Source organism: Drosophila obscura, unplaced genomic scaffold (genome assembly GCF_018151105.1).
Source record: "Drosophila obscura isolate BZ-5 IFL unplaced genomic scaffold, ASM1815110v1 contig_14, whole genome shotgun sequence".
NCBI lineage: Eukaryota > Metazoa > Arthropoda > Insecta > Diptera > Drosophilidae > Drosophila > Drosophila obscura.
Window position 1 is genome coordinate 1,665,195 of NW_024542724.1, and position 18,071 is coordinate 1,683,265.

Sequence of the window (18,071 nt, forward strand, 5' to 3'; positions counted from 1 at the left end):
TTACTTGAGGGGGTGTGTGTAGGTAGCTAGCTTCTAAGTTTATAAATATTTGTATAATTTATGTTAGAGATTCATACGCTTCATTATCTTTTTATTTGTGAATTCAATTGCAAATAAATTCCAATTTTGTAAAAATCATCACAAAAAAAAAAACCACAAAAAACCCGCGAAACGATTTGAAAACAATTACAGTCGTGTGTTTGATAATTGTGGCTATCGATGCTCTCACATCACTACTGTTTTTGGGAAACAATTTTCCTTTTTGTTTGTTCCAGCGGAATCCCGATCCGATTCAGGATTCAGGAATTATTGGTATAGATAAATTGTGAATTCGCACAAAATCGTAATTATCTCCAGCACATGAATAATTAATTATATTATGTGTACAATTATAGAAGGTAGGCATTATAGACACTAAAACTGCACATTAATCTAGGTCCTAGGGATAGTTTTTTGGGGGGAGGGGCCGCTTATCTATTATTCCGCTTGCCGCGCTGCTCCTTGCGCCAGGCCTCGATGCGGTGCTTCAGCTCTAAGTTGGCCACCAGCATATCCTCGGTGAGCGGCTGTCGGTTGAACGGATCCGTGCAGCTATTTAATAGATGGCGTGTGATGATGGCCCGGTCCATGACAGTGCCCGATGGCAGCACCACAGGATCCGACATCAAAGTATCCATCAGCGGATCCTTGAACTCATCGGGGGCATCAGCGCATTCATCTTCAGTCTGTTGGTTGGTTACTGCAAAGGCAAGAGGGTGAATGAAGTTGATATTTATAAATTGCCTCCAATTAGTGTTGATTCCAAGCGTACCGTAGATTTCGTGGGCTCGCTGTGTGAGCGCCTTGAAGCGCTCCACCTCGACGGCTGAGCGTAGCGCCAGGCGCTTGATTCTCGACGCCGCCTCATTGCATATGTGCACATCGAAGGAGCGCTCGTCGGCGGCCAGTGCCTCGGCGAATCTATCACAGTCCAGGTGGAGATATATATCGAAGATTTGGGCCAGCAAACTGCGCGGCTCCCAGCCGTACTTTGCCGGATTCTTAACCTTCAGGTCGTTGCATTTGGGGCCGGCTAACTGCTTCAAATTGAAATTCAACATTGAACTGAGTCGATCCACCAGCTCGGCGCGCATAAAAGGCTCCTTGATGTCGCTCTGGAAAAGAACACAAAATATTTATTAGGCGTCATAGAGCTCTCATGGTACTGCTCTTTCCACACTCACTGTCAGATAGTGAAACAGATCGACTGTCTCGCGTGCGAGCGTTAAATACGAGCGACACTGCCGCTCATCGGTGGCCAGTTGGGTGAGGCGACTCTGCTGCTGATCGGCGGTCATTTTGGTGAGGCTCTGCTTGTCCGACAGCAGCTGCTGCGTCTGATGGATGCGCTTCAGATTCTCTAAACATTCGTCCAGCAGGAACGTTGTGTCGTTCATCAGCATATTGACGAATTTAACAAACTGATTGCCCACCCGCGATTCGCAGATGACGGCCTGGCGGTGGATGGGATTCTCCCACATTGATTTGAACAGATGGCTAATATGGTATCTGTAAAAAAATAAGGCAAGCAACACGGGATTGAGCAAACAATTTGAGTTGGAGAGGTTTAAAATGCTTAAATTAATTTATTTCCGTTTTAACGGATGTTATCGAAGCTTGTTATCGCACTCAAATATTGTTTATGAGGGTGAGGACTATCGCAAAGATAGATGTATCGATCGTGAGACTATCGTACTTATTCCAATCGATTAGGGGTACTACAGTTTTAGTTGATTGATTGAAAAAGGAACACTTACCTTATGGTAAACTTATCGTAAAACTCAGTGCTTTGACCCGTTGTCTCCACATCCACATAGAATCTCATTAGTGCGCTGACCAGGGCATTCTGTGCCAGCTCATGGTTCCACATCTGCAAAAACAAACAAATGGATTCAATCAGCACTCAATGAGAGGATTCTGTTAGCCATGTACTCACCGCTGTATTCACCGAGTTGGCTGGCTTCAAAGAGAACACAAACATCACCTCGACCAGCTTGGCAGTCACATAGGGATTCTTAATGAGATGCGAGGCACAAACGCAGGTCAGCAGCCATGTGATGATCGAATGATCGATGCTCTGGCGTATGTCCACATTGGCATGCTGCATGGTGAACAGAATAAACTCGGCAATGTCATCGATATACCACTCGGGCAGGGCGGAAAATGCATCTGTGGCCTTCAGCGTTTGCACTGGCAGCTTGGAGATGAACGGCCCCACAATGGCGCGACCCTCGAACTGGTAGAGCATAAACTCGCACACCGTCGAATAGAACTCCGTGCAGCGCTGTAGCAGGGCTGGATCTAGGAGCGTGATTTCACTGCAGTTTTTCGAGCTGCAAGGCAAAGGTATCAAAATTGAATATTGGACAATAGACAACAGCATGTGGCTGGATGGATGGATGGGGCTTTCCTACCGATTGAGCTTGCGTAGCTGCTTCTCCCAACGCTCCTTGAACTGATTGTTGCGCGTGGCATATCGCGAGTTCACCCAATGCTGCTTGGTGCGATCCAGCTCGTCGATCAGCTTCTGCAGCTCCTTGATGGCACGCATCTTCTGGCGGTAACGCTGAATGGCGGGCATATAGCCCAAATGGTGGGCCTGGAGGGTGAGGAACCAGCACTGCGTCTGGAAATTTATCTCCTTGACGGGCTCGCTGAATTCACGGCCCACGAAACTCTTGTACTCCTCCTCGTTGTAGCGTATCTTTGTGTCCTGTTCGATGCTGACTTCGGAGTTCTTCATGTAGTGATAGTTGGGCTCAATCCGATCCAGTTTGATCTTCACGGACAGATGCTGCAGCACACTCATCAGATTGATGACAAAACCATCTCGGGCCAGCAGCTTCTCGTCGCTGGCAAACTGCACACGACGCTCGTTGCGCCGCAGAATGTTGCCAATATACTCGAGGGTCTTTGGACGGCTGCTGGCATTCACGCACAACGAATGGAAGATGCCGTGCAAATGGGTGCGCATCTCATGGAGTCCCTGCAAAGAAACCATAAGACAAATAAGCTAAGGGATGGTGGGAGAGTGGCTGTGGACACATACCCAACGTAGACGCGAGGCCATAGCATCCTCCACTTTGTTCTTGGTGGTCTCCGCAAACTTGACATTCTCCTCGGCAAACAGCGAGACGGAGAGAAATGGTCCCAGGAAACTGCATTTGACAATCTCTCGGCCCGAGATCTTTGTGCAAATCGGTGGAATAAAATTTGGCTGACGGGCCACGAGATCGGCGAGGGGCCGCACAGCCCCCACCTTGATGACCACCAGCTTGGCCAGCCATTCGATTTGTAGTAGATTGATTTTTGCTGTGCAAATGTTGCGCTGCATCCCGGTGAATAGGCCACGCAGCACCTGGCCAAAGATGGTGTCGAACGCCTCCAGACCCTCGTGTGTGTGGGCCACAATATCGATCAGGAAGGACTCGCTCACCTTCTCCATATACATGAGCTCCAGCAGAGCCGACTGATCCAATTGCCAGTTGAGATTCTGGTGAATGCGATCCGTCAGCACGAGCACCGTCATGCGCATTATGTTCTCAAAGGCCAATTGGAGGGCCGGCTGGCTGGCGGCCGTCTTTGTGACACACTCGGACTGATAGTTGTCATAGCACTTCATCAGATAGAGTATGACGCTGTGCTTGGTGGTGGTCACAATGTTCAGCACTGATGGGGCCAGACACGAGCTGGCATCGCTGCTGGCCGTTGCCTCGCTTTGGCTGGAGGTGGGCGCCTCCTCAATGGTCGATGTGGAGGCCATTGCATTGGCCATGATCTCTTGCACCTCAGTGTCATCCGATTTGATCTTTTTGGGCGTTGAGAACTCCATGTCATCCACCAGACAGGCACTGCCCTCGCCCAGCTCATCGTTGTAGATCTTGAGGGCCGTCTCCATGAGGACATTCGAGACAATGAAATCAAAATCGAATCGCTTGCTGGGATGCTGCTCCAGGAAGCTGGCCGTTTGGGCACATATAATGGAGCCGCTGCCAAACTCATTCCATGTGCAATTTAGCAAACGCGACAGCAGCTGCTCGTTCCGCTCATCCACGCTCTTGGGCGAGGAGCTGCCCCCGTCTGAGGAGGCTGGCAACTGTTTGTTTGCCAATTCCCGCTCGGGACTCACTGTGGACGCTTTGGTTGTCTCGATTGCTGGTCTCACAGCGCGTTTGGTGGCCACCTCGCTGGGCAGACTGAGAGCTGGCGCCATTTCTACGTCCTGCATGGGCACCACGGACTTCATTTCGACATCCATATCATTTTTGCTGCCCAGATCCGGCCAGGTGGACGACTCTGAGTCGCTGTTCGTGGCCTCGCGCACCAGGCGAGACTCGCCAGAGACATTGGTCTGCTTCCTTGAGGCCTTCTCTGGGCTGGGAGCTGTGGTGGCTGCTGCCAATGGAGTTTGTAGGATGCTTCTGGCGGCCAACGTGCGTAGACGACGCTCGCGCATCTGCAATTGGAAGAGCCAGATTAGAGTCTGTTTTGCATGCATGCAGGTAGGTGAAAGTTCAAAGGGTTACTTGCCTCCTCTGCTGATAGCGTTATGGGTATGGGGGGTGTCTGCGCCTGCTCTTGTGGCGGCTGATCTTCTGGATGGTGGTCCTGTTTGGGCAGCAATGGGGGCTGCTGGGGCTGCTCCTGCTGCTGCAGCGGCTGCAGTTCTTCATCGTCTTCTTCCTCCTCCATGGGCTTCTGGCGCGGTTCTTCTTCCGGCATTGCTCCTTCCTTACTTCCTTCCTGCGCAGTTGCCTAAAGTGTATGCCTATTTGTTTTCCCTTCTGTGTTTCTGTTTGTTTGTTGCGTAGTTTTTCCTCCGCCCTCCTGCCAAATGAGTTATCATGTGGGTTAATGAACCAAACAACACAAGAAAGCGGGACGTGAAAAAAAAAAGAGAACAGCAGCTGGCGAGAGGCCGAGAGAGTGGGCGAACCATGCTCTCTCTCTCTTACGGGACAGCCGCCGCCTCGCCACGCGCATTTAACAAATAAATAAAAAGTCCAGCAGCAGCAGTCAGGCAGGCAGCGGTCAACGTCAAGTTCAAGACGAGACAATGCCGCCGCATACCGCAAATGGATAGATGGATTGGCCAGGCATTGTTTCTTTGTCAGCTACTACGCACTTGAATGATGCGTAGGAGGCGGAAGGAAGGATACATGCTCACGCGGCTTGCAGCGTGATATACAGTGGAATTTAGGGTACAGGATAACCTGACCTGCCACAAACAGACTGCCGTGGCAGTGACAGCCACAGCTACAGCCATCATTCGGTGTCATTCGGGTGCGGGGTGCGCACAGATATGCGCTGTTGTGGCAGCAACTATTTATAGACTGCAGCCAGGCAGGGGTCGGTGGGGAGGGATGGGATGTGATGGGTTTGGTTCGGTTGGGATAGGGGGATTGTGTGTGGATAGGATAGGGGGGGATATGGATACAGCAAATTGCAGTAAACAATTGTATCATAGCATATGCGAATCGGCTGACACCCTTATATAAGTGATAATGCAAAGATAAGCCATCGACACATGCCAAACAAATTGATTTGGGGAGTATATCCGAAAAGTTATCTGCGCATTTTCCCTACAGAATACAGAATGTACACATACGCACATACATCCCATTTGAGATTGGTGGAGGATGGTGGTGCTTACTTACTTACCTGTCTCGAAATCAGACTTTCACCTGCTGCTGCCACGAATTCGAATTCGAAAACAAATTGTTTATATCTGAATTTGTTTAGATGTGCATTTTATTGCTGCTGGGCTCTGGGGGCTGTGCCGCTCGCTGCTGCGCTGCTGCTGCCTCTCCAATGCAGATTTTCGACAAGAACGACGACAGACGACCGACCAAGAACGACAACGATGACGGGTGACCACGCAAAAAAAAAAATTTCTTTTGTTCCGATTTGAGGCAAGGTTAACGGTGTGTCTTGCGTTTGCTATCTATAATGCCTTTGCAACGCGGCAATTACCAGATCCAATACGTATTCCACGAGCAAACCTGAGCTGTAGACGTCCGGAGGCGTCAGTGTATTTTAATTTTTAATTTTAACTTTTGTGATTTTGCCATTTTGGACAACAGAACTGCAAAACAGTGTGACCGCGGATTTGTCGATAAAATATACCGTCTGACCCTCAAAAATATACCCAAATATAATGTAAGATACAGTAAATATACCAGGGAAACTCCTATTCCTCAATTTAGATATTCGATTTAATTTTACAAGCTAGTTGGGACTCTCACCACTAAACATATAATTTTAACAAATAGATTAGTATATTTTCTACAATCTAGCTTATTTTAAGGACTTCAAATCGTTGTATTGCTTATGAAATAAGTTTTAATCCAAAAAGCTCAACAAATGTTTATATTTGTACATGATAACTACACGGTAACTACACATTTGCTACATATCCCCGAAATACGAACGAAATTGAACTTATGTTCATAAATGTAGTGACAATTTTTGCATATCTACTAAATATACAAAAACAGATCATGAAATCGATCATTGCATGGATGATAAATGAAAATCGTCCAAAAAATATACATTGTTGAGGTTTGGTGATGTTAATTTGATCCTTGTAAAAAGCTTTGTTGTTTTTTTCTATTGTCCTTGACATGGCCAAAGAGATGTTTTTTAAACTAAATTTCGCTCGCCAACTCATTTATTACTATTAATGGATACCAATTATACAGATGGGACTCCTGAAACTGTTTATGATACATTTCGACTAATATCCTGTAAGCCTGCTATTAGTTTAAATTTTGCTTCAATTTGATCTTAAAATTAAGCTTTAAATATTAAAATCTGTGGAGATAGACAGTCTTGAAAAAAATCATCTATAAAATATCCTAGATTTAAATATCAGCCAACTTTTAACATTTTATACCAACCATCTTATTGTATTTCATCCAGATTTTATTGTTTCCCTCTGGCGGAGTGAGCGAGATGGTAACAGCTTTAAAGATTGGATATGTTGTACGTTATGTACAGAGTACCGGGTAAAAATATTGTCATACAATGTCACGACTGGCTTTTGGGCTGTCTTGAAATGGGAAGAAGAAAAGAGAGAACAAAAAACAAGAAAAGGAAACTACGACCACTAAATGATTTAATATAATGGGATCTAATTCCTTAGATGCATTATTGGTTTTTGTTCAACAAAGGAAAATCAGTAACTGCATATTACAAAAATTTTACACTTAAGTGGAACTTATTTCAGAACTTAAAATCTAAGCAGCCACTACTAGAAATCCGTATAACGCTGTCGCATGGTCTGTCGCTTGGCAACGTGATGCATCTGCAATTAAAATATATGTATATTAGAAAATAGGAAAATGCATTGAGCAGACGAGAGACGAACCAAACGCTGTTGACGCTTCTCGCGATTCTTTTCGTACTCCTTGAGGAGCGTCGGACACATGCGTCGAATGAACTCTTCAGATTCCCAAAAGAGACCGCCCTGGTTCTCATAGCGCAACAGATATTCCACCTGCAAATCAAGTGATGATGTTAACTATTATTAATTTACGTGGAATAATCTTTTTGACTTGCCTTTCCCGCCTTCGTTTCGCGTCCTAGTACACGTTCAATGCCATTTTCTGGCTCAATTTTCCTATAGAAATCTACATCGTTGTCGTACAGGTCCATCGGGACCACCGGGGGCATATCATCGACGGTATCGAAGCCATCGTTTAGTGTATCTCCGTTTTGTTCGGCTCGACGAACAAACGTGAGCGGATGCTCCTTTAGGTAGTCCTCCGCCTCGGCTATGGTCTTGGCCATATCAAACTCTTCTTCCGGCTCCTCATCATCCTCATCACACTCGTCGTCCTCATCGAGGTCCATGCCATCACAGTTTGCACTAGAATCCGCTTCGCTGGACTGGGGTGAACGCTTTTTCTTCGCCCAAGTGCCGCCGTCGTTTTCTTTGACATCGGGATGGAAGCGAACTTTTTTTACACGCCGCTCGGAGGAGTCGTCTGTGGAGTTGTGAGACTCTGTGTCGGCAGCGGCATCACCTAGGCTGCTACTACTGTCGCCAGCTGCAGCACTGGCGGCGTCGCTTGTGGCCGCATCATTTGTGGCTGTGTCGCTTGTGGCCGCGTCGCTGGTGGCTGCGTCACTTGTGGCCGCGTCGCTTGTGGCTGCGGTGCTGGTGGCCGCATCGCTTGTGGCTGGGTCGCTTTTTGCCACTGGCTCGGCCAGTGTGGTCTCCTTGAGGTTCTGTGAGATTTGTTTGACTTTCGTCTCGAAGGCAGTGCACGATACTATTGAGGAGGGGGACGTGTTGCTGCTGCAGTTGCTGCTGGCCCCCGTCTGTGACGAGCTGTCGCCGTCACCCATACTGGACACCGCATCAGTCTTTTGTTCAGCCTGCTGCTCTCGCTGCATCACCCCCGTTGGCGACGGCGATGCCGATTTGTCGCCCATATCCCGTGCAGCGGAATCCCGGCTGCAGTTGTCCGACTCCTCGCCAACTGTCGGCCCAGTCGCCATCGCATCGCTTGTCGTCTCGACCATCACGCACTTAATTTGCATAGATTTGTCCAGCGAATCACTGCCAGCTGAATCATCGTTGGACTTGGTATCCATGTGTGTGGCAGGTGGGGATGTCTTCGAGTGGTTTCAATTAGCCCGGATAACGTTTTCTGTGTGATGTTACAGTAGAATTAGGTGAAAATGCATCGCAATTCACAATTAATCTTTCATCAAAATAGTTGGCTAGTTCATGAACGAACGGATAAAAAGAACTACTATTCACTCAAGTGAACGAACTAAATGTTCACCTTAACCCACTAAACCCACCATATATTTAAACAGATAAGCAACTTGAGTTAAAACGCGAAAATAATACTGTTGGTAAATTCTACTTGTAGATCCATTCTTCCTCTTTACTAACAAACATATTGACTACGATATGTTTTACCTGCATGTACGATAAAATTCTTTAAGTTTAATAATTTACTTGGATATCTGGTTCAATGTGGGTTAAATTTTTTTCTTTGTTTATGATCGTAAATGATATTTCTCCGAATTTAATGTTCCGTTTAATATTACTAGCTAGCTAGTACCTTTGGCACTAAAAAACTATACTGTATCCAATAAAATAATTAATTTTCTACCAGATTGGTTACACTCAAGTACTTCTTTTTTGTGGATTGTTTATAAAACATGGCTGAAACAAAAATGTCTGCAAAATCTAATTTTGTTTGCTACATGGTAACTACACAGGGATGAAATATTCACGGGAGGAACTTGTATTAAAACGGAACTGAAAACATAAATAGAACTGGAACTGCAAGGTTGCAATGTGGGTTTTAATAGGGCTGTGATGCGATATATCGATAATAAGATCATTTAATATTTAAACAAATCAAATCAAATATCTTCTAATGTTTTCTTCATCAATTTCACCAAGCTATAACAACTATCAATGGATTTCGATATAAAGATTTTTTAATTCGTTTAATTTTAAACATTAAGTAATTTTGATTTACATTATCTTTATGTATAGATTATTATATATGGTTTTGGTCCATTTCCAAAGTAAACTTTTAAACTATATACATTTTAGGCTTTAAAAAAATATTTATGATTTTGAATATTTCAATTGTAATTAATTAATTTATAAGGGGGAGGCCCCTATTCTAATTAATTTTATAAGAGATAGAGAGCGATAAATTGTAAATGCAACTTGTGTATTTTTTAAAATTTGATTTCTTTATTAACAACTGTTGTTTTTTGTACATTTTTTTTCTCTTTTTGAATTTGATGCCATAAATCTGTGTAGGTGTGTAAGTGTATGTGTGTGTGTGTGTGGGTGTGTGCGCGTAGTAAACAAAACTAATTTAATTAAACTATTTTTTTAAGTGTACTTTTAATGTTAGAGACTATTTTAGCATATATGTATATTGTGTGTATAGATATAGATATACCCTATATATAGATGTATATATGCATATCAAAGGCGGTTGCAGTTTTTTATCCAAGTGTAAGTTACTTCTGGTATACTCTTTTGTCACTATTTTATTTATTTTTTGATTTGCTTTCGTTTAAATGTTGTTTCTCGTTAAACTATTTAAATATGGCCCCGCTATTCCACAAGTGTTCTTTTTGTTTGCTTAAAGTTTATGATAACATTTTTTGTTTGTTTCTTACATTGTTTCTGTTCAAATAATAAGTTCTAATTTACAATTATAATGATAAAAACAAAAACTATTTTAGAGTCTAGCGAACTAAATTCCTAGATGTAACCATTTTTGCTGCTGGCTTGCTTGTACAAAATAAAATTGCAAATATTGCAACAATTTTTACTATTTTCTTCAATTTGATATTTGAATTACTTGCATTTGCATTGTATTGTAGCAGCAGTGTGTAAATATATGTATATATATGTATAGGTTTTTTAGATTTATATAGTATGTATATAGTACCATATTCATTGCATGATATACGCTCTGCATTCTTGCATTCCTCTTCTTTTTTTTTTACAATTATCAATAATCACAGTTCCCATTAAAAAAAAAATAAAAATTATATTCAACAAAATGATGTTCCAGCAAGAATTAATTTTGAATATTTTTTTTCTTTTCAATTTTTTGATTCTAGTATTCCCTACACAAATTGTATGATTTCTTTGAAACGCTTTTGGATCTTGCTCTTTGTTGGGGTATATATCTTATAAATTTATCTCTAATCTTATGCGATTATAAACGTTTATAGTTTTCTCTCTTTTTCCTTGATAATTTAAATTACTCTTAAGTTATATTACATTTTGCACCGTTCTAGAACATAATCATTATCAATGAAATAAAATAAAAAAAAAGAAAGAAAAGTTCTTCCATCCCAGGCAGATCCCCAAAGAATTATTCGAAATTGTTGCCTGTTGATAAATATGTAAATGAATTTGTGGGTCTGCCCGAAAGACACAAGAAGAAGTGTTCTTACAGTTCGGGTATATTTGTATGCATGTAGTATAACTAGGGATAACTTAGGATCTAAACCAAAGTTTTAAGTGCAGGAACATGTTCCAACTATTGTACATATCGCTGTGTGTATCTGTGTGGTGTGTGTAGGAGTGTGTGTTAGTGACAAAATATAACCATAATCGGTGTGCCTAAAACAAATTCCCAACCTCAACAGAAACCCGAAAAAATAAACTAAACAAAAGCAACAACAAAAACTTTAACAATACCAAAATGAAAATAATATTTTAAACATAATCAAAAGTGTTTCAAAACGTAATCTTAATCGTATCATCTAAAGGGGGTTGGGGGAGGTGGTGGGGGTGGGGATTCCTTTCTACTTCCTGGAAATGACTTTGCCCGTCTTGGGATTGACCAGAATCATTTTATCCGGAGTCGTTGGCCGCTGCTCCTGGGACTCCTCGGGCGCTGTTGGGGCACTGCCCCGTAGAATGCGACGACGCAGACGATCGCTGATATTCTCGCTTCGCTGTGACTCAGGTGCGGATGTCGATGTCTCCTCTGGCGATGGTTTCACACTCAACGCTCCGTCGCTCTTGTACAGAATGATCTTTGTGCTGGGTTTCTTGGCTGGCGGCGGCGGCTCGTCCAGTCCCCCATCCTGATGCTCAGGATCGCTTTGCTCCTGCTGCTGCTGCTGTTGCTGCTGCATATTGGCATTGATCACATTGTCCTGGTTGTTATTGTTCTCCGTGTGCTGCTTGGTGGGCTCCTCCGACTCCTGCTCCATGCTGATCTCGAGCTTGTCGTAGCACGTGTAAAACTCCACAGACTTGAGCTTCTCGCTGGCATTGAAATGCACCACCGTATGATCCTCGATCTCCGCCTCCGTAGCAGTATGGTAATCGCAATGGGCACACAAATGTGCACCTTCTGGGGCTGCCTGGACGACGCCATGATGCGGCAGATGCTGCTGCAGTTCCTCATGCTTCTGCGTCTCGAACGGACAGTGGAGACAGCGTTCGGGGGCCGAAGCCGACTGGGGCATGTCCATGGAGCCGGCATCACTGCTGCCATCTGCAGCCAGGTCACTGGTGGCCACCGAGGCACTCGTCGATGGCGTGGAGCTGCTGCGACGCTCTTCATCCTCCTCCGCCTCCGCCTCCGCCTCCGCTTCCACCTCCTGCGGCTTGGGCTGAGGCGTAGACTCGCGTTCGATGGGTCTCTCCAGGCCACCGCCCGACTCCAGCTGCTTCTTGAGCAGCGAGTTCTGGCCATTGTAGCTGCCAGCAGCGCTGGTCGAAGAACTAACGCCACCCGCCGTTTGCTGCTGCAGCAGCTGGACACTCAGCTCGCTGTCCACCACCCAGATGGTCTCGGGTCCCGTGATCTGCATGAGCTTCGGGGCTGGGAACTCGACATCCTCCTTGCAGTTCTTGTACAGCTGCTGGCACTTCTCCTGGTAGTGCGACATGTGTACGGCCCGATGCAGTTGGAGCAGGGCCTCCTCTCCTGTGCGGTATCCGCAGTAGGTGCACACGTAAAGATCTTCCGTCTCTGCATCATTGGCGGCCGCATGGGCGGTCAGATGCTGCTCGAGCTCCTGTTTGCCCTGCCGCTCATCGTTGTGCTTCTGGGCAAAGCGGGCCGGACAGCGCGGACAGTAGCTGATCAGCTTGTACTGGTATTCCGGCGGCAGCTGCTGGGGATTCATTTCCGCATCCGAGGCCGCATCCAGCTGCAGTTGACTCAAGTCGATGGAGAGCGGCGTGGAGGCGGGCAGCTGTTGGACTTGCTTGGCCGCCGCCGCCAGCTGGAGGGCCACACTAAAGTCCAGGCCTAGGGAGGAGGCTCCTCCGTTGGCTCCTCCTGCTGCTCCTGTGCCTGTCCCTCCGACTGCCAGCTGCTGCTGATGAACGCTCCGCATGTGGCTGCTCAGGTGTTGCCTCTTGGCGCACACAAAGGTGCACAGCCGGCACTCGTACTGCGTGGGCTTATGCAGGGACACGTGATAGTTCATCTGGGACTTGCTCTCCGAGATGTACGGACACACGGGACACTTTTGTTGCTTGCTCTTGGTGTTACTCTGGTTGCTCTGGTGCTCCTGGTTGGTTGCAGATGGCAGCCGCGTGATCTCTATCTGATCATTCTGCTGCAGCTGCAGCAACTCCTCCCCATTGGCCACGGCTGCCTTGCAGGCGGCTGCCCAGTAGGCGGCCACCGCCTGAAGATCCTGCTGTGTGTTGGCCGCATTCACCACCGCCGCGGCGCCTGCAGAGAGTGGGGAGTGAAGCAGCTGCTCCAATTGCTTGGAGCTCATCAGTAGCTGTTGGGCACTCGGGGAGTTGTGGGAGCTGCCGTTGCCGTTGCCATTTCCGAGTTTGCTGTTGAGAATGTTGAGGCTGGATGTCGTAGTGTGACTATTGGTGGTGCTGTTGATGTGGGACTGGGATTCATTGCTGGCACCGGCGCCCAAGGGTCGATAGATAGCCGGTGCAGTGCCGCCACGCTCAAGGGTCTCGATCCGAATATCCCCGGAATGCTTTAAGCGACAGTGCCGCTGTTGATGATAGAAGGAACGAAAATATTTCTGATTAGTTTTATCTAAATTTAATTGAGATAATTCTTAGCAGTGTATCTGTGTGTGTGTGTGTGTGTGTGTGTGTGGAGGTGTGAGTATGTATTGTATGTTTATCTGGAGGGTAAAAGTACCCAATGAGTTTTAGCCCAATCGAAAACACCCGCACCGTATGGTATCCCTTTTTTGAAGGGGTTAGCTTTTTGTTTCATGGGTTTTGTTTTGTATGGATTTTTTTTTTTTTTTATGGATTTACACTTAGTTTTGAGAAATATATAAGAGATATACAATAGCAAGCAAGCAGATAACTTTCACCAAATGAGTAATCTTATAAGTAATCATATATCAACAAAAAAAGCAACACCAGACACCACACAATTAACAAATGAGTCCAATAATAATTGATTTCGTTTTTTGCATATTTACCAGCGCAGCGCAGGGACTACAGACACAGATGGAGAACGGGTTGGGTGTGTGAGATGTTTTTTGTTTGTTGGGAGGAATTAACCGAAGTCAAAGCAGTTCCTAATGACTGGCACATCTCCTGTATGTAGCTACTGATTGACTACTTGTTGGGGCTTAGTCATGTCTGGAAGTTAACCTCCTCTAACATGAACCCCCTTCTATAGGCTGAGGACATTCTTATTATAGAGCTATCAAAAAGTGGGGTAATTCCTTTGCATAGACCTTTGGGATGCTGCAAAACATGAATACCTACGGTGTCACGTGATGCCCCGATCTCAACCCCCTTTAAAATGATTTTCTTTCTCGTTAAAAACGAACTAAAACCCCCTCTGAGATGAAAGCAGGGGACACGGCTAGGGGTAACGTAACGGCTTGTTTGTTTCGGTTTTTGAATGGGACAAAACACTAAAACCATAAAATGCATTTGAACAAATACCTGGATCACATGCTTCCAATTCGACACCTGATGGCAGTGGCCACAGCGATATGGCGACGGATCGCGTCGATCGCCATCGGCCATCGTCAGTAGACTGGGACTACCTGGACTATGGCTTTGGAAGCGCGACTGCGACTGTGAGTGCGGCTGCAGGGCACTGGACATCGACGATGCGGATGGCGGCGATGCGTGTGGCGAGGCAGCCTGTGATGCTGATGAGGACGACGACGATGCCGCCGACGACAACGAGGACGATGACGCCGACGACGACGAAGACGCGGAAACGGAGCCGGATGTTGGGAAGGACTTGGGATTAGTATGCAGATGGGGGGCCATGTGAAGATGGTAACCATCACCGGCGATGTGGTTTTGTTTTGGTTGTTGGTTATGGTTATGTGGATAATGAGTGTCGGTATGAGTGTTACCCGAACCCAAATGATGAGCCAGATGAGACTTTGCACCAGTGGGAAAAGAAGAGGGAGTTGTTGTTGTTGTTGAAGTAGAAATAGGAGTAGGAGTGGTAGTTACTGGCATAATAGGCGATGCATTCTTGTGGTTGTTGGCTGTGGCTGTGGCAGTGGGTGTGTTGGATGATGCGACGTAGATTTTTTTGCAGGACGAATTGGTATCCAGTAGCCTGTGTCCTGTACCGGTACCGGTAGTACCCATTACCACAACCGAGGAGGAGTTGTTACTGTTAGCATTAGGATGATTTGATGTTTGCAGCCCTCCAGTGGCTGTTCCAGCACCATGGTGACCAGCATGACCACCATTTCTGGTACGTGGTGATGTGAGCAGATCCTGTAATGATCTGCCACCACTACTCGCCATGCCGGCTATTTGTTCTTTTGTGATGTGGTTGCTGTTGTTGGTTGTTGTTGTTGTGGTGGTAGGCGACGTCAGACTGTCGGCACTTGCCTCGTTTTGACTCGCTTTCTGCTCACCGTGCTCTAAAATGGAGGCGGCACTGGCTTTCGTCGTATTGGCAGCTGACTTGCCGCCAGCCAGGGCCAAGGCTAGGCCACTCAGAGCGCTGGCATTCGGTGTCGGTGAGTGCTGGGCCTCCTGTATGGCCCGCTGCAGCAGTCCTGCCGATATTAGGGAATGTTGTTGGCTGCCGGAGCTGCCTCCAGGGCCGGTGTTGCCGGTCGTGTTGGACGTGGGCGAGGACTGTCCCAGGCACATGGCAGCAAATACTTTGTTCATATAGTACTGCGGATTCGTGCTGACGGACACCTGAAGCGGCGAGGTGCCGGATGAGGAAGCGGCACCGGCGGACTTCGGATAGCTGGCATCCTGATAGTGGATCTTCACATGAGCCAGCACTGCATCGCGATTGTGATGACTGTTTGGGGGATTTGTTTGTTGGTTAAACACTTGATTGATGGACTCGTTGCTGTTTGTGTGTGGCAATACTCACCCAAAGTTGCATTGGCGACACCTGTAGACGGTGCGCTTCTCGTTGCCCTCCTGGTGCACCTCAGTGATGAGATCATCGCTGGGCTTGCTGGGCGGCGCCTGATTTGTTCGCTTCACCGGCGAAATGGTCACCGAGGGCGTGATGTGTTGCTGCTCCTTTTGCTGCTGGTGTTGCTGGTGCTGCTGCTGGGACATGGCCGCATTCATAATGGTCGCCAGCAGGGGTATGCGGATCAGGTTGTCTGCCAGATGGGCATCGTCCAAAGCATTCGGTTTGCTGGAAAGCACCGGCTCCAGGGTTATGTCCTGGCCAGAGCCACTGCCCACCTTTGCATAGTCCTTGAGGAAGGCCAGCGAGGCCACCTGATTGGGTGTCATCTCGCCGGATTTCATCAGCTTGGGGTCACCATCCTCCTCGGTCACCTTCATGAGGGTAATGTACTTGTTGTACTTGGTGTAGTTCCGCCGCCCGGTCTCGTCGTTCATCAGCACTTTGGCGGTCTTGTGCGAGGGATCACGGATGGTCTTCAGGCGGATGTGCTTGGTGATGTCCCAGCGCCAGTTCGAGCGGTACGAGCAGAGGGAGCACTCAAAGGGCTTCTTATTGAGATGCCCCACAATGTGCACATGGAAGCGGGATGCTGTCGAGGCCCAAAAACTGCAGTGCGGACACTTGTAGACTTTCTTCAGGGACGAGTTGGCAGCCTCTTCTTCGGGTGTCATCTTTTTGGTTACCTGCAGTGCGTGAAAGAGTCAAATTTCATTTTGACGCATGTGGTCGTGCATGGGAGTTGAACAGTGGGGAGGGAGGCATTTTCGTGTGTTGGGGGTGTATATTCAAACAAAAAACTGGAGATAGTTCTGATCCTAAATCTGATCGAAAAGAGTCCAACTGCTCCAAGATTTATGCAAAAACAAAATACATGTCGTGTGCATGACGAAGAACATTGATGATCAGCTCGAGACTGGGACTGGGACGAAATACTAGATACTAGACTCGATACGCACAATTGAATGTACCAAAAGAGAATGCTCGAGAATTGGAAAAACCAAATACATGTCGTGTGCATGACGAAGAACAGACTTGATACAGGATTTATCAGCGATCGACTATAATAGCTTTAGCATCCACAGTTTTAAAGATATAGCCATATATTCTTCCCTAATGATACATGAGCTCTCCCTCTATCAGATTTGGATGACAATCTGTATATACACAGCCCAAACTTTATTTAAGGATTATCTATCGGATCTACCAAATATTACAGATTACACAAAGACAGTCCGACAATCTTTATCCCTATCCCTAAGTACTAATCGCTCTCCTATTTGTTCTCTATTGTGTGTGTGTATCAGGGATTTGGTTGTGGATTTTGGCTGTGCTCAAAGACATACCTCGCCATAGCCGGGCGCCGTCTCCACGCCGTAGTAGCTGTTCTCCTCGTTGTTGGTGCCCTGACTGTTGGCCGGTGACTTGACCAGGTTCTTGTTGTTGCTGTTCTCCTGATGAACAGCCGCTGCAGCGGCGGCTGCAATCTCCTTGGCCGCCTTATTCCAAATGCAGACACGCTGCTGCTGGACGGCCGCCTGCTGCTGAAGGGAGTGGTGCGAGTCGGAGCGACGCTGCTCACTGCTCTCGCCAGAATTGGAGTCGTACATCTCGTTGGCACAGCGTATGGCCTCGACGCACTGCGTCAGATGGTGCATCAGATCGTTGGAGGACTTACAGCGATGGCGGCAATGCTGGCAACGTGTCGAACCCGTCACACTTAGATTCAAAGCCGAATGGGAGTGATGATCCTCATCGTCCTCATCGATCTCCAGGCGATCATCTGCATCATCCTCGTGCAGGGCCGCGTCGTCGTCGTCTGCAATTATCACGGCCGAGGCATGGCAGCTCTTGCCATGGATGATCGACTCGGACAGGCACTTGGCCACGTGGCCGCACTGGCAGATGAGATTCTCGTGCTGGGCACCGGTCTTCAGTTTGTCCAAGAAGCTGGAGCTGGACTTTTTGGTCGGCTGGCTGCGGGACGAGGCCTGCGAGGTGATAGTCGTGGCTGGCGATAGTTGGGGCACATCCGATTTGTCCAGCATCTCGGAGATTTGCTTCTCGTTGAAGAACATGGAGGCAATCTCTGTGAGGGTGCTGCGCGATGCATTCGTATCCTTAGAAAGATTCAAAACGCTGTGGAAAAGG

General features: G+C 46.9%; 3 protein-coding genes across 6 annotated transcripts in view; all 3 read right to left on the reverse strand.

Moving 5' to 3' along the window:
- Positions 1 to 74: 74 nt before the first annotated feature.
- On the reverse strand, positions 75 to 6,139 carry LOC111070378 (ubiquitin conjugation factor E4 B). Its single transcript, XM_022360855.2, has 9 exons — positions 5,701 to 6,139; positions 4,570 to 4,866; positions 3,089 to 4,495; positions 2,454 to 3,025; positions 1,976 to 2,372; positions 1,797 to 1,909; positions 1,224 to 1,548; positions 812 to 1,154; positions 75 to 739 (listed from the first exon to the last, which is right to left on the reverse strand). The coding sequence occupies exons 2-9, from the start codon at positions 4,759 to 4,761 to the stop codon at positions 471 to 473; spliced, it is 3,618 nt and encodes a 1,205-aa protein (XP_022216547.2). The 5' UTR covers positions 4,762 to 4,866; positions 5,701 to 6,139; the 3' UTR covers positions 75 to 470.
- Positions 6,140 to 7,155: 1,016 nt separating this feature from the next.
- LOC111070342 (papilin) lies at positions 7,156 to 8,795 on the reverse strand. Its single transcript, XM_022360798.2, has 3 exons — positions 7,600 to 8,795; positions 7,409 to 7,537; positions 7,156 to 7,345 (listed from the first exon to the last, which is right to left on the reverse strand). Exons 1-3 carry the CDS (start codon positions 8,638 to 8,640, stop codon positions 7,292 to 7,294), a joined length of 1,224 nt encoding a protein of 407 aa, XP_022216490.2. The 5' UTR covers positions 8,641 to 8,795; the 3' UTR covers positions 7,156 to 7,291.
- A 962-nt stretch (positions 8,796 to 9,757) lies between these two features.
- LOC111070359 (serine-rich adhesin for platelets) overlaps positions 9,758 to 18,071 on the reverse strand; it is a 48,927-nt gene continuing 40,613 nt past the window's right edge. The window contains exons 5-8 of one of the 4 annotated variants that reach the window (XM_041596320.1): positions 17,267 to 18,059; positions 15,873 to 16,606; positions 14,453 to 15,797; positions 9,758 to 13,533 (exon numbers count right to left, since the gene is read on the reverse strand). In XM_041596320.1, the coding sequence (XP_041452254.1) occupies positions 11,350 to 13,533; positions 14,453 to 15,797; positions 15,873 to 16,606; positions 17,267 to 18,059 (5,056 nt within the window). In that variant the 3' untranslated portion in view covers positions 9,758 to 11,349. The remainder of the gene's footprint in view (positions 13,534 to 14,452; positions 15,798 to 15,872; positions 16,607 to 17,266; positions 18,060 to 18,071) is intronic. The other 3 variants (XM_041596321.1, XM_041596323.1, XM_041596322.1) reach the window with 3 other exon arrangements.

What these genes read in the sequence shown, in the direction of transcription:
- LOC111070342 (XM_022360798.2), bottom strand. Translation starts at nt 8,640, where the DNA reads ATGGATACCAAGTCCAACGATGATTCAGCTGGCAGTGATTCGCTGGAC. An exon ending in GCGAAACGAAGGCGGGAAAG is followed by an intron (nt 7,538 to 7,599) that starts GCAAGTCAAAAA and finishes CTTGATTTGCAG; the next exon opens with GTGGAATATCTGTTGCGCTA. An exon ending in AGAAGCGTCAACAGCGTTTG is followed by an intron (nt 7,346 to 7,408) that starts GTTCGTCTCTCG and finishes TTTTAATTGCAG; the next exon opens with ATGCATCACGTTGCCAAGCG.
- LOC111070378 (XM_022360855.2), bottom strand. Translation starts at nt 4,761, where the DNA reads ATGCCGGAAGAAGAACCGCGCCAGAAGCCCATGGAGGAGGAAGAAGAC. An exon ending in TGGCCTCGCGTCTACGTTGG is followed by an intron (nt 3,026 to 3,088) that starts GTATGTGTCCAC and finishes GTTTCTTTGCAG; the next exon opens with GGACTCCATGAGATGCGCAC. An exon ending in CCAACTCGGTGAATACAGCG is followed by an intron (nt 1,910 to 1,975) that starts GTGAGTACATGG and finishes TTGTTTTTGCAG; the next exon opens with ATGTGGAACCATGAGCTGGC.